The sequence below is a fragment of the Amphiura filiformis genome, chromosome 19 (assembly GCF_039555335.1).
Source record: "Amphiura filiformis chromosome 19, Afil_fr2py, whole genome shotgun sequence".
In the NCBI taxonomy this organism is placed as follows: domain Eukaryota; kingdom Metazoa; phylum Echinodermata; class Ophiuroidea; order Amphilepidida; family Amphiuridae; genus Amphiura; species Amphiura filiformis.
The window spans coordinates 51,407,292-51,422,991 of record NC_092646.1 but is presented as its reverse complement, the minus strand read 5'-3'; the positions used below and the strand labels follow the sequence as shown (position 1 = coordinate 51,422,991).

The 15,700-nt window shown below is 35.8% G+C and overlaps 1 protein-coding gene across 1 annotated transcript; it reads right to left on the bottom strand.

The window, feature by feature from the left end:
• Positions 1 to 894: 894 nt before the first annotated feature.
• Positions 895 to 7,625, bottom strand: LOC140141448 (uncharacterized). Its single transcript, XM_072163304.1, has one exon. It carries the CDS (start codon positions 7,262 to 7,264, stop codon positions 5,030 to 5,032), a length of 2,235 nt encoding a protein of 744 aa, XP_072019405.1. The 5' UTR covers positions 7,265 to 7,625; the 3' UTR covers positions 895 to 5,029.
• Between the last annotated feature and the right edge of the window lie 8,075 nt (positions 7,626 to 15,700).

Sequence of the window (15,700 nt, the reverse complement as noted above, 5' to 3'; positions counted from 1 at the left end):
AAATAAAGAAATAATTAAGTAAATACAGCATGGGCTATCTTGTCAAGAATGATAATGAGCGCAGTGATATGTAATGTTTTTTAAGATTAATCAGTATGAATAGAGGGTATAAAAGTGTACAGGGGCGAGCCGGTTTTCAGTGCCAAAGCGAACACTTCCTGTTTCCACCGGGACATGCACTCGGCCGTTGTTTCGGGATGCCTGACCAGAATGCAATTCACGCGTACCAGTGTATTGGCTTGCTAATATGCTCATTATTCTTATTTATGCTGAAATTGTTCCCGTTTTCTCACATAGATGGATAAAGGGGACAATATTTGACATTGTATGTAAGTTTGAAGAGAATCTATATCCTAAACCGATAGGGTTACCCCCTTTAAGGGTACATTGAGAAAACCTAAGATAAGCCAATGTTTTTTTAAAGCAAACACTTCAAGCAAACCTTTATGACAACATAATATTACAACCTGATTACGCACTTGCATTCCTACCGACATATTCGCCGTAGAAGTAGTGATGTAACACGATTTTAATCATACCGATCGGTGAAAAAAACACTTTTGAATGTATTGCCCTGCACTATAAGTAGGTTGCAGTCATCACTGTGTATGCCATGTCTGTGTATGTGTGCATCCATAGATTTGAATACAATACCGCTCTTTTCAAAGACATCCAATTCGACAGAACAATTGCAATTGTATTCCGTTACAATACCTTAACTTCAATGACACTGTAGATAAAGTATATCAAATCGGTTGATTTTTATAAGAATTTTCATTTCTGTTTCAAAATGGCAAATGACAACAAGAAAACTAAGGCAAGCATTTTAGTATTCAAAATGAACAAAAAAATGTTATGCATTTATTTTTAACAGCTTTATATATAAGCCCTATTTCAAAAACTGTAATGCATTATACATAATAGTGTATCGAGATCGAGTCACAAAAATAATAAGAGAATATATTTCTTCACAAAATGAACAGAAAAGATTGATAAAACTGAACACATTTATGTCACTGTCAATTGAATAAAATAAACAGAAGTTAATATTAATAGATATGACGAACATCAAAAATATAATGAATCATTTGCATTATAAACATGATATACCGTATAACACGATGTAGCTTACAAAGTTCAATTGATATAAAATCTAAAAAGGCACGTGATAACCAGCTACACACATGATAAGAAGACCAAACTGTTCAGCCTAACAACAGGTTCCTTACTTCGTAGATTATCTTTTAGCCGGTCTTTTAAGAAGCTTCCGGAGTAATGAATCAAAAAGATGAACAAAGATAGATTACCGAGCCGATAGAATTGCACATTCATATAGCATCACATTATTGTAGTATGGTTTATGACTACATTCTGCAAGACAAGTTAAAGTGTAACAATCATACTTGTTTTTAAAGGTATACCAAATCCTACTCTTCCCGTGACATTTAGAGTTTTTACGAATGTTTTTTTTATTATGTCATATCGTTTCAAATGAAAGTGGTCATGCTATGAACATTGTCAACAATGCTTTATGATCAATTTCCCCAAGGAACGTATCACAGACAAAAACACTTGAGGTACCAGTTATGTTCAACCCAGCCCTGCGTATCCTACAAAAACAAAAATATGTCAACATTAAAACAATCAGCCAATACATGTAACATTTAGCTCCGATTTAAGATCTCATTTATTGAAATCGGTCGCGATTTAAAGAAATAGTGATCTAAAACCCAAGGAAGGAACGAAATGAAAAGTTGCATTTACATGGTAAGCCCTGCGCTAGTTCTCTTGCTCGAGTAAGCTTTTTGAACAAATCAATAGAGCATGCAATGGAGCAAGCTACAACTTTTGAATTTGCATCTTCCTTGTAATTTTGGATCATCGTGTCTTCATTTCTTGACCGATTTCAACGAATGGGTTCTTGAATCCGAGCTAAAATGCAGTTATTGGCTGCTGGTTCTAATTATGACATATTTGTTTAGGATACAGTCTAGTCACCAGTTGGCTTTGCTATGCACCTGAATGATTTATTTTTCTCTCCTATTTCTTCGTAATCCATAAAGTCCCTAGTACACAAATTTTGCTGTTCCTAAACAAAATATTGTCCCATGGGTGGGTGAAAGGTCATTGAACTTTATATGGGGTCAAATTTCAAACTTCATCAAATTGTGTCGAAAACATTACGAATGTTTTCCTCTGGTGATAAGAATTCAGAGAATATATAGTTTTACCTATCTAGGATGAACTGTTCTTGAGTTATTACCAAAAAGGGCAAAGGTCAACCGTAGACCTCTAGAGGGTCAACATTTTAAACTTGCTCCGATTTTTATCAACATGGTGTCAAAATCTTCGTTTTAAAAATGATCTTAAATAATGCTAGTTAGCAATATGTAGGATGTTTCATTATCTAGATTTCGCATCAAAATAGGTCAATGACCATAGAAACCCATTGGCCTTGACATGTTTTGGTGCGTACATAGCTCGAGTCATAAAATAACAAGAAAATAGTAAGAGAATAATTTTCTTCACCAAATGAACAGAAAGACTGATAATACTGAAAACGTTTCTGTCACTGTCAATTGATGAACATAAACAGAATTTAATATTAATAGATATATGACGAACATCAAATATAATATGAATCATTTGCAATATAAACATGATATAACACGATGTAGACTTACAAAGTTCAATTGATATAAAATCTGAATACAGCACGTGATAACCAGCTACACACACATGATAAGAAGACCAAACTGTTCAGATTAACAACAGGTTCCTTACTTCGAAGATTATATTTTAGCCGGGTCTTTTCAGAAGCTTCCGGAGTAATGAATCAAAACGATGAACAAAGATAGATTACCGAGCATATAGAATTGCACATAGCACCACATTATTGTAGTAATGATTTATGACTACATTCTGCCAGACAAGTTAGAGTGTAACAATCATACTTATTTTAAAGGTATAATACATCCCATTCTTCGCGTGACATTTAGAAGTTTTAAGAATGTATTTTGTTTCATATCGTTTCAAACGAAAGTTACGAACATTGCCACCAACGCGTTACGATCCTTTCCCCCAAGGAACGCACCACAGACAACAAACTTGAGGTACAAGTTATGTTCAACCCAGTATTCTGCGTATTCTACAAAAACAAAATGTGTCAAAATTAAAACAATCAGCCAATACCTATATTAACCTTTAGCTCTGATTTAAGCCCTCGTTTATTGAAATCGGTTGAGATTTAAAGAAACAGCGATCTAAAACCCAAGGAAGGAACGAACTCAAAACTTGCATTTACATGGAAAGCACGGCGCTCGAGTACGCTTTTTCAACAAATCAACAGAGCATGGAATGGAACAACCTAAAACTTTTGAATTTGCATCTTTCTTGTGATTTTGGATCATCGTGTTCTCATTTCTTAACCGATTTCAACGAAACGAATGAGATCTTGAATCCGAGCTAAAAATGCAGTTATTGGCTGCTGGTTCTAATTATGACATATTTGTCTTTGTTCAGGATATAGTCTAGTCACCAGGTGGCTTTGCCATGCACCTGAATGATTTATTTTTTTTCTCCTATTTCTTCGTAATCCATAAAGTCCCTAGTACACAAATTGTGTTGTTCCTAAAACAAAATATTGCCCCATGGGTGGGGGAACGGTCATTGAACTTTATATGGGGTCAAATTTCAAACTTCATCAAATTGTGTCGAAAACAAGCTACACACACATGATAAGAAGACCAAACTGTTCAGCTTAACAACAGGTTCCTTACTTCGAAGATTATCTTTAGCCGGGTCTTTTAAGAAGCTTCCGGAGTAATGAATCAAAACGATGAACAAAGATAGATTACCGACCCTATAGAATTGCACATAGCACCACATTATTGCAGTAACGGTTTATGAAGTATAACAATCATAAACTCAACCAATAAAGTATCGAAACGATTATAGATGGTCAGATATATCGGGAACTGAAATATATAGCAAAAACTTATTTAATGTATATAAAGCGAAACTTTCTCCTGCGCATTTTGATACCTCTTTTGTTGCTCTACGATATCATTTAGTCGAGTTATGGGCGCCTGAGGGGCTTCAAGTCAGATTTTAAAAGTTGCACTTAGCTCCTATTCAAGCCAAATGCGTTGTACTGTAACCAATAAATGACCATTGCTTTTGTCCGCCAAATTCAAACGAGTGTGTGTGATGGTGGGCACACCAAGTATTGAGATGTCAGCAGAAAGAGTTCATGAGATAAGTCAGAGATAAGTAAAGGGTAGCAAGTATTGAAGTTGGAAGTCGAAGGAGTAAAATAAAGTTAAGTTCATGGTTAAGTAAACAGTAAGAGCACATCTTTGTCTTGATTTGTGTGTGTGTGTGTACACGACGAACGCATTTGGCTTGAATAGGAGCTAAGTGCAACTTTCAAAATCCGACTTGAAGCCACTCACGCGCCCATAACTCGACCAAATGATATCGTAGAGAAACTAAAGAGGTATCAAAATGCGCAGGAGAAAGCTGCACTTTATATACATTAAATAAGTTTTTGCTATATATTTCATTTTCCGATATATCTGACCATCTATAATCGTTTCGATACTTTATTGGTTGAGTTTACTTGTTTTTAAAGGCACTCTTGACATCTAGACGTTTTAAGAATATTTTTTTATCATTGTGTCATATCGTTTCAAATGAAAGTGTTTATGTTTTGAACATTGACCCCACTGCACTGCATTAAGATCATATTTCCCGATGAACGCACCAGACAGCAAACGAATTACGACACCAGTTATGTTATCTCTGCTTATATTTTGAAAACCAATAGTGCGATGCAGAGTTACAGCGTACGCCTAGTGCAGGGTGTTACATTCAAAAATAGTTTTCACCTATCGCTATGGTCAATAATTTTGTTAAATTACTACTTCAACGGTGAATAGCAATCCATGTTTGTAATGCTTTCGCATCCACGAACACACTTCATCAACATGGGCAATGCGATACATACACTAATGGAAATCATTTTTTTTTACAAATCCATACTAATGCCTTTAATATCAGCATAAACAGTTCTCTCGTCTTCACCTATAATACTCTCCTTATCACCCATGCTACCCGTACTAAGTTCTAAATCTGCATATACAAGTCCTTCAATGTTTTTCCTTTGTCTCTGTTCCGATGATAATTTAATCGACTTTCTAGATCCAAAGCGAAGTTCTGTAAGAGACAGAGACGAGACGAGTGATCTCTTCTTGCCTTTTGAAACAGATGTCCCAAATCGAGATCTCTTTTTTGAAATCAAGTCATTTGCATCATTCTTTATAATATCGGCGACGGAACTTGAGCTTTTCATTCGCAGTGTCCCCCCGCCTTTTTGAAGCGGCAAGGCATACAAGACTATTTCGTCTTTTGTGTGTCGTCTGCGAGATGCTCTGACTGTTTGAGGTGAATTCGGAAGTGAAGACGCCCGATTGTCAATGTTACATTGAGACAGAACAGGCGCTTGCATGGGAATACGACACGAGGCGCGACCATGGGAGCGATGGTTTGCCGGAATAAATGATGCTTGACGATCTCTAAAGTCTGCCTTGACATCTTCTGTCGCCGTGCCACGCCTTTTTGTTGTACGTCGAGAAAGCAGTGGCGTAGCGGGTAACGAAGACCCTTTGTTATCTTGGTAGGTCATACAAACGGTGTGCGTTTTCCTACTTCGCCCATGTCGAGCGGGAAGAGTCTGGGTTTTTGTATGATAATCATGTGATGACCTAAATGGCATTGGTCTCATTGTTTCGGACCCTTTTGAAAAGGGCAATGCATACACGACAACATCGTCTATATCCCGTTGTTGGCGACTTGCGAGTGATTGCGTGGATGGAGTGACTTTTGTCACATCCGGCGGCTCATTATACTCGCACATCTCAAGACCTCTGTCATACGTTTTATCTGTTGTTAGAATAGTCAGCGGAGAAGAATCGTTTTGGGAATCAGGACTCCCTCTAATCTTTTTCTTCATAGTTTTAAGCCGCCCTTTTAGCAAGTATATCCACAATACTATAACTACAACTACCAAAAAGATGGCAGCGGCTGTTCCCCCAGCAACTGCTGCTGAATGCCCTTTCGCGCCATTTGTGTTGTCAGATGCCGAGATATCATCCACTGATGACATCTGTTCTTCGTCATATTCGCTGACGGAATCTCTTACCGCATCCTCTATCGTATTTCGTATTATATGTGAGCCTTGTGACATTACAAGTAATCTAGCCGTTCCAGTCGCTTCAGAATATATTCCACGTTCGTTTCTAGCAGTACACCAAACATGCGTGTTGTTATCTCTCTCTGTTACATGTTTTATCCGGAATGATGCGTTGTCATCTAGTACTCTATACCGTCCTGAAGAGTTTGAAAATCTATGCAATTTTTGATCTCCATCAACGACAAACCACACACGTGACTTGATTGACGGTGTACTTATTACAACCTGGCATTGAAATTCGGCATTATCGCCTTCCACTTTGCGCACTATAACAGGTGAAACTACAGGTGTAGGGGGTATTTTCAAAGGGCTTACGGTGCAACCCTTAACAGCATTTCCATATCCCGCAAAGCATGTAAAGTACTCGTAATTTTCCGTAGTCCTCAGTTGCCACATAATGTCATAACTTTGTCTAGGGTGTACCGTCATTGTCCCACCAAAGTCAGCTGATTTTCGATAGGTCCAAGTTAATGGCAAACTCGGAGATCCCGCTGGTGGCGAGCATGTAAATTTGACTGTTTCTCCGACTACAGGGTTTCTTGGAGTAACATTACAATTAGGTCTAGGCCAACTGTTCAATACAATCAAAGACGCGATGGCAGATGGGCGATTTACATTCATATTATTATCCTGATAAACGCACCCATACGCCCCTGCGTCACTAGGCCTAATATCCCTTATCTCCAGTCTATATTCATTTATGTTTTGTTTAGTCACAGAGTATCTCGTTTCATCAAAATATTTCCGATCCGTTAAACCTACACATGTTGAAATATACTTCTTAGTTCGATATCTAACATTTCCCGATCCAACGTATTTCACCCAGTATATATTGGTACACGGATACACCCCATTCAATCGACATCGAAAGTCCGCTATTCCACCCTGCAAAACTGTGGAATTCACTGGGTGCGCAGAAAACACCTGTCCTGATGTAACATCAACCGCTGCTGCCACAAATATCATTAACATTCCACACATCAAAGGTGCCGCCATTCTCTCATCATCCATATAACATAGTATCGGATTACAACATGGTGTATTAATCCTTAAATGTCAGATGCAATGTAGAGGACAATCAAGCGCAGGTACAGCTTGTATTACCAGACGATAAGTGACTTATGACTGAATCGTTAGTAGAAATATTACATTTTGACCGTCCCAAGTGGGAACTATACCGTATCCATCTGGAAATACACCTCCACAAGTGTTCTGCTCCGATAGGTGGAAATTCTGTGATCATACTTAAATAGGATCATATAACACTTGTACGCTTTTCCGCTCTAAGTTATCTCCTTGACAGCTTGCCTAGATGATCTCACGTAATATATTACAAGCATGACGCGTGTTTTTATTGGATTGCTGGGGGTCCTACCGTTTAAAAGTCAAGGAATTCTACAGTAGTTCTTACTAAAAGTTTATTTCAAATTGAAGAAGAATGTCGCTGCTAATATTAAGTATGTTTATTCTATCAAAATGTGTTCGTCGTATTTACGCAAAATATTGTCAAGATAATTCAAAATGTGAAATTTTGGTACATTTTTTAACATTTCAAAATGTCGTCTGCGAGTTAAATTCGCGCCTAAATGGTTACACAAGCAGACAGTTTCTCTCGTTTGCTAAATAGTTGCTGGGGAATTGAATTTAGTCTCCAGCACAGTCTTGCTTGTTGATTGATGTAGCTCGGGTCAGTGACTCCTATCGAAGACAAAGTCTACTTGAATATTTTCTAGTAAGTTTAATGTACATGTTCAAATGCATATCTCCTTGGTAGACTACAACAAGGCTCTTGTCAATTTCCGCCTTAATAAATCGTTTAGAAGTCTGGTAATTTTACTGTAAGAACATACATATTGACGGCAATCTAATATCCAGTTTAAATCCTGCAGTATTGATAGATTGTTGATTGTTGATCTGGATTATGGGATATTAATCGAAACAATATTTTTACATGTAGATAGACATGCAAATTGACATAAGCAAGGAAACTCTAATTCTTAAGCAAATTATGACATCAAATCAGTTCTAAAAATAAAGACAAAAACAAAAATATAAACTTATGGAGGCAAGTAAGAGGGAGTACATGTCATTGTAAAAGCGTGACCTGCAACTTTATGGTCAGCATCTTTATAATGTAATTATGTTGTCAATATACATCTATATAGAAATTGTAGTTTTATTTATAACAATTAACACAAACTATTTAAATGTTTACCGTGACTCGTCAAAAAAAATTATAATTATATATAAATATTACACGTAGGTTAATACAGCATGTATTGGACCGCAACACTCTGTTTCACGTTGTTAAGCGATCGTCAGGCGAATGACTACGGAGGTTTTATCTTCATAACTCTCCATGCAAGGAAGAAAAAACCTCCGTTAGTCATTCGCCTGACGATCACTTAACAGCGTGAAACACGGTGTTGCGAGTCCAATACATGATGTATTAACATACGTGTAATACTACTGCTCTTTTTCGAAATCGAGCACTACATGTATTTTGCAGCAGTTTGTGATAACATTTTCGTGTATGTATATAAAATAAATAAATAAATTATTGGTCTACGCAAACGGGATCTGATCTGGCACAAAATCAACATTGCGTCATGTGACTAATGAAGTTGTATTACAAAGACAATTTTGTTGTCCGCATGCCAAGCCAATTTTTCGCTGTTTTGGGTTAAAAAAATATGTTTCAGTTATTTTTCAGCATTTCTTATAAATGTTCTTATCCGATTAATCTTCGATTTGTAATGAAAATAATCAAATCAAGATTAGTTTAATACAATTGATAGAACACTGTTACAAGATGTCATTTAGCATTCACTTATCACTCTAAATTTCACGGATTTAAAATGATCTTAAGGGATCGTGATTGGGGACCAATCGATGATTTAAAATTATATCTTAAAGATTTAAAATCAAATCTTTAAGATTTAAGATTTAAAATTACATAATTATTATACACAACTGCGACAGAAATTCCTTGTCTTTTTTTTTACAAGGAGCATGCCTAGTTCCTCTTTTGATGTTCACTGATGTGTACAGAGCGCACCCTTCCAACTCGCACAAATCGGAAGGCTATTTGGCACAAGTTCTGTGGGATTAAAATTGGTTTATTTGCGTTGTAAAATGGTATGTCATGCATTTATGAGTTATTTTAAATCAAAAGTTGGTTGGTCCTTAATTACAATCCTAAAGGATTTATTTTTAAATCCTTGTAAAATTGTTATCCAGGATTTGTGATTAAATTATACGATATCAACAAATGAATGATTAAGCTCATCTTAGAGTGTCTGATCACACATAAAGACGATTAGAATTGTAATACTAATGTATACCATTAGAAATGTACATTGCATAGTTGTTCAGTATTTTTATTGCTTCGGTTCGGTGATGATTTTTAAAATGCTGTGACTTGTAGGAAGTCCAAAAGCTTGCAAAGATTTAACTTCTTATTTAAAGAGACATAATGAAGGAAGTCAAGTCGTCATTATTTCCAGTCTGTGAGGTATCATGGTGAACAGGAAAGTGGGATTCTGACAAAATAAGTTATATTTGAAACATAAATAGACTCATGTAACCCTACGATAACACTGGAGTACTAGGAAGTAGTAACACAGTTTCATGGGGCACTCCCGAGGTGTGACGCGTATGTATGGCTGTTTTAACAAGACCCCCCCCCTTTTTATCAACCCCGCTGTCACCCGGCCACACTGTTTTTTCCTGAACATGTCACCAAAAGCCCTTGTTTTTTCAATTCAGTAACTTTAATAATCACCGATTTTCTTACTTAGTTTGAAAACACAAAGCCAGAATGTATAAAAGAACAAGTCCACTTGTAACACATTCATTGCTGGAGAGTGACTTTAAAAAAAAATGGGTTTAATCAAGAAAAGTGCGTGGTTTATGTCAGTGTTCTTTTCAACATACTTTGTGTGCTTTATTTTGTATTATCTTACTAATGGTAATCTCATTCCAACATTGCTGTCATTATATGATTAAAAAAAACATCCAAGTACAGAATTTAAAATGAACAACCACGAAGTCCTTGAAATGCTAATCGTCATACCCAATACAGTTTAACGCACTCATTTGCACGTGAAACTTACCATATTGACCAGGTAAATCTAACTGAAGGAATTAAAATGATACTCAGTTTTTTAGTTTCCTCAAAATCACTTCCCATGGACTTGGGTGGGTTTTGTATTCATGTATTCAATTGTTTTGTAAAATATGAAGTGAAATAAGACAAAACCGATGAGAAAATGCGCAGTGATTGGTGTTTTCACATTGCTTGCACGTGAGAAACGCACATGTTGTTTTTTGTTTACATCTAAAACCCAATATCGATAAAGTGCGTCATGTGAAAAATGTCTTCAAAGGTTTCAACACGCACCCATATCAAAAAATGAGACCTTTTCGGATAACTTCCCGATAGTCACCGGGTAGACACCGGCAAATTTCACATGCAAATTAGATAGGTAGCGGGTGACTACCCGATAAATTTTTGGGAAACCATAGTGGATACCTTTCAGGTAATAGGTACCGGATGACTACCCGATGACTGTTTTGGGAAACTAGCGGGTAACCATCCGATGACTTTTTTGGGGAACTAGCGGATAACTACCCGATAACTTTTCGGGGACCTAGCGGATAACTTTTGGTGACGATATACCTGGTGACCTCCTTGGAGACTTCCTGTTGACCTTTTGGGGAATGCAGAAATACAAATTCATGAGTATGCAGGATGCACAAATTTATTAGGCAATTTAGCTTATTATTTGAATTATAGATTTTGGAGAAATATAACTCTGCAGTCATGGCAGTTGAGCTTGTGCTATCTTGCTTTAAGAAACTTGAAAGTATACAATGTAATTTTAAATATTCCTGATTTAATTTAATTGGTTATCACACCTTTATAAGGTGCATACCTTTCAATTAATGTACAACCACATTGATATGATATCAGCATATACATGTATTACAGTACCTAAATGTGATCACATCACTGACACAGCATAATAATTTTCATATCAAATATTATAATTTATTTACAACAAATAGCTTAACTTAAAGCTGATCAGTTAATTGACACATTAGCTGATGATTAGTAATTTAATTGAAATTAATTTACTGTCAAAATCATGTATGATTTACTAGAAAAGATATAAACTAAAACATTCAAATGTGTCATATATTAGGTACATCAGTGTATAAAGACTGCATCAATACAAATCATTTCGTACAAATTTTCCTACCTGCATTGTCATATGAAATCAAGCATTCAATGCTTTCTAATTCCTACAGCATGTTCCAGATTAATTAGTAAACATCTTGTAATGTCCTACATGTAAATCCATACATTTTGGACCACAAATAACTTGAATATTCTGCACAAATATATTCCAACTGCCAACAGCTAGCTAGTCCATTATTTGAATTCATTCAGTGACCTTTGACCATATACCCACCCACGCATTCTTAAGATGCTTAATGCTATTTTCAAGGTCAAATTAAAAGCGGATAACCACCGGGTAACTCCTGCAAAGAATATAAGTTTCTGGGAACCTTCTGGGTAACTCATTTGAAATATTTGAGTTTTTGGGAGACTTCCGGATGCCTACCCGAAAACTTTTGTATAACTTCATTAGGTATCCGCAAGGTATCCGCAAGGTATCCGCTAGTGGGCACTTTCGGATAACTCTGGAAAAGGTACCCGAAAGGTTTCTGATGACCACCGAATGGTCATCGGGTGGTCACCGGGAAACTTATCTTTTTGCTATGGGCACAGCGCACCCGCGATAAAGCATTAACGTCACTACCGAAATTGAAGTGAATCAAGGAATAGTATCGAATTATTTTGTTAATTTCTATTTCTAAACACGTGAATGAGTACGTGCAAAACTTATTAGCCTTGTCCAAGTTTTGATAATTTACTCTCCAGAAAAGCCCCACACTTTAGATACGCTCTGTATGAAGCCACTAACTTCCTCCGATCTTGTCAATTAATAGGAAAGACCTTGTCAAATAACGTAACACGTAATTTAACAAATCATCACTTTCATCTGATACGAGAGATTTATTTAAAAGAAAAATGAAATCGATAATAAATAGAACTATTTTTACATTTTCTTGGAAGTCATATCTATTTCAAACCAACACTGAATGCATGTACAAGTAACATTCTGGAAACACAGTGAAGTGAATTTTAAAGTAGTATATTAGGAGGAGGGCGGAGTGAGAAGAAAGACAGAGTGGGAGGAGATGAAGAATAAGCGCAGTGGTGGGTGTTTATAAATCCAAAAATGTATTTATTTTATTATTATTTGTAGTAGTGCCAGTAACACCAGCAGCAAGAATATATTATTTATAAACATATTATTAATACTAGCAAACTCGTGACACTTGGGCATTGGGAGTTAATATACAATGTAAATATAATGATTAAATGCATAACCATAGACCAATGTGGCGCGTTGGTTTACACGCCCTGGATGCATGTCGTCGTGTGTTCATTGGGTCTGGTCATGACGCCCAAGTTCCATCCAATATAAAAATATCCACTTCGCCACCCAATGACCAAACCTTTGACAAACCTAGTTAATAATAACACTTACCTATATTCTTGTCTCTGGAAACCTAATGTGTGCGATCGAGGAAACAACTATCACTCTATACTAACGAGCCATACTTCCTTTAATTAACCCTTTCATATCTGACACCAATAACACTTATCTATGTCACATAATACGTCCTGGTAGTATAATTAAGTCATGTCATTAATTATCACCTAACACCACTGACTTGGCTTAAAAGTGTAGTTTACTGCATACATGACGTACTTTATAAAAACAATTAAGGAATGGGATATTAACGTTTAGCGACGTTTTAATGTATTTTTGTGGGAGCTGAGAGAACACCAGACCTATCGAATTGCATTCTTAATACGAGGAATGTCCTTCTGATATCAAATAATTTTGATTTCTTGAAATTCGCGACATAATACAAATGTTATGACAAATTATAAAATTTAATATTTTTTAAATTTGTGATATTTAACAGTCCTCGAAGTAAACTTTATAAATCTAATGACATGTACTGAAAGTGTATCAATTGACAATTTTGACCGTTCATATTATTGATACATTTTTTTCCCAAAAAGACCTATTTTTTTGTGTGTTTTGGGGGGAAATTCCATATCTTCAATACGAGAGGTAAAAATTTCCACTTGATCGTCGGCTTTTCTTCCCAGCTACATACGCTTTAAGTACATATAATTAGATTTATAAAGTTTACTTCGAGGACTGTTAAATATCAAAAATATAATTTTTTAATCATTTGCCATAAAACCCGAATTTCAAAAAATTAAAATTATTTGATATCAGAAGGACATTTTTCGTATTCAGAATGCAATATACGATATGCCTGATGTGCTCTCATGTCCCACAACAACTACTATCCAAACGTCCATACCCCATTCCTTAAAAAACTTGTAGTTCAAAGTAGGTAATGGTGTCTACGATAGACGAGGTACAAAACACACCAAGAGCCAACCGATGGTACAAGAGGATACTTAGAATATATAAAACCAGAAAGATTTGAGCTAGGTAAACCAACTGGATGTGGCTACGTAAGACAAAGCCAAAGATCGATGCAGACGAATGTAGTATGCAAACCATGCAAGTGTTTTAACACTGCACTAGAACAATTAATACTAAACCACAGGGATAAGCAGACAAAGGTTAACACAAGTAATTGATGTACACACAAACTTTTTTTTATTTGAAAAGAAATATCTATTAAACAAAAATTAATAAAATTAAGTTTAAAGGTCAAATTAGGAGTACAACTATACGGCCATGCAGTATTTATCTTGCTCGAGGTGGGTTGACATGGCAACTATTCGTTTGAAATTGTTTGTAACATTCATTGGCCTAATTTATAGTTTGGTTTGGCCTCCACAGCCCGGTTATATTACAAAAAATCACGCAGGTTCATATCAGTTCATGATTTCTCTCATATTATACTGAAGGGCATATGTCATCTATTATATATGTATAAGGGCGGGCTAATGCGGCCCATACCCAATGACTCCCTTTTTTGGTTGCGGCTACCCAATGACCCCCTTTTGTTCTAGAATAGCATCATCAAAATGCCAAAAAATAATGCCGAAACGTTCAAATGTTGCTCAAATTTTTCAAAATTATGCCGAAAGTTTTATTCAATTTTTTTCAAAATTTTCTACCAGATGACCCTTTTTTTAGATTAAACAGATTGTGTGTATTACTCAGCCTGATCGAATGAGCGTATTTCGTATAGCGAATACCGTATACCGTATACTTCTATGTGATTGCAGCCTTATGGAGGACAGAATTTTATTTTAATGAGGATGACTCTGTTATGAGTGACGTCGTATTGCATACACTCTTTAAGTAGCTGCAAACTCACTTATAGCAGAACTCACTAAAAATATACTATCAACTTGAGTGAAAGGCCCCAATTAGCCTTTTCGAAGTACATGAAGTATGACGTACACAAAAAGATGACAGTCTTTAATCTGGGTAAAACCCGGCAAATTCAAAAGACTTTTTGAAGGATTATGAGTTCGAATGTATAAATGTAATATTTATTATGTTGCGTCATATTTTACACAAAAAGTATTTTATTGAAAATCCTCCCACACTAGCCTGTGTAATAAATTAGCCTTAAAATAATATTTTATTCTAAAAACTCTTTTAGAAACAATTTAATTTTGGAGTATACTACTGTGTAACTCTATACCATTTTGTGTAATAAAATAGGAACAAAACGTGTTGAAATTTCCCAATTAATGTTCCCTCAGCTGTAAAAACGTTTAAATAATGGATTCGACAAAAACAGACTGTGTGTATTATTCAACCAGAAACAAAGAACAATCATTATAAACAAGTATCGACTGTGCATCACACTTCCACAATCACTCGCGCACATCATTTTGCAAGAGGGAATCCCAGCAATAAAATGGAGCTCTTCAGTCCATCACTTTTGCCCTTGACATTACGATCATCATAGCTTTAAAGAAATTAGTTTTTAAAGTACAATGTAACATTGACATTGACAGATAACCTATAATAGAACTAACAATGACTTTCATGTGTTTAGTACATTTCCTTGTACCAGACGACCTATATATTTTCAGTCACGAAACAAAATGACACAATCATTCGTGTTAGAATTCCATTTTACTTATACTGTACCAGTATTGTCTATAAATTGACCAAGCATTGAAACTGTTTTCATTTCTTCGCAATTTATGTGAAACCGATCATCTCTAGCCAATCTTATGTGTGGTATTCAGATGACACAAATGGCATTACTGGCAATTATTATTGCTGCTGTTTTGGTAAGCATGGTGAATGGAGACTCAGTTCAAATAGGAGCACCTCTGTTATCGCCGATATT